Genomic DNA, 310 nt, shown 5'->3' on the forward strand with positions numbered 1-310 from the left:
CTTACTTTCCCTACACATGAGAAATGTTCCTGTTAGATTAGTTTCAATGACAGCATTCCATCCTTTGAGGCTCATGTTGGACACTGGGGCAGGGAACTGTCCACCCCCATTATTCACTAGGTAATCTATTCTGCCTAGTTCCTTTATTGTAGAAGAGATCAGGTTTCTGCAAAGCATAATGAGATTTCTATCCTTAAAAAATATATCTATTTACCTTAGGAGTGTCAAACTCAAGGACCACGGGCCAAACGTAGGCCTCATGATGTTCATAAATTGCAAGCAATGTGAAAATATTTATTAGCTTGTGAAA

The 310-nt window shown here is 38.7% G+C and overlaps 1 protein-coding gene across 1 annotated transcript in view; it reads right to left on the reverse strand.

Moving 5' to 3' along the window:
• The window catches only part of LOC119586323 (peroxisomal trans-2-enoyl-CoA reductase-like), a gene marked incomplete at both ends in the record, with an annotated part of 6716 nt that extends 6550 nt beyond the window's left edge, over positions 1-166 (reverse strand). Inside the window, 1 exon segment of the mRNA XM_037935035.1 lies at positions 6-166. Within this exon segment, the coding sequence (XP_037790963.1) occupies positions 6-166 (161 nt within the window).
• Positions 167-310: the final 144 nt, after the last annotated feature.

Source organism: Penaeus monodon, chromosome 21, assembly GCF_015228065.2.
Source record: "Penaeus monodon isolate SGIC_2016 chromosome 21, NSTDA_Pmon_1, whole genome shotgun sequence".
Classification (NCBI taxonomy): domain Eukaryota; kingdom Metazoa; phylum Arthropoda; class Malacostraca; order Decapoda; family Penaeidae; genus Penaeus; species Penaeus monodon.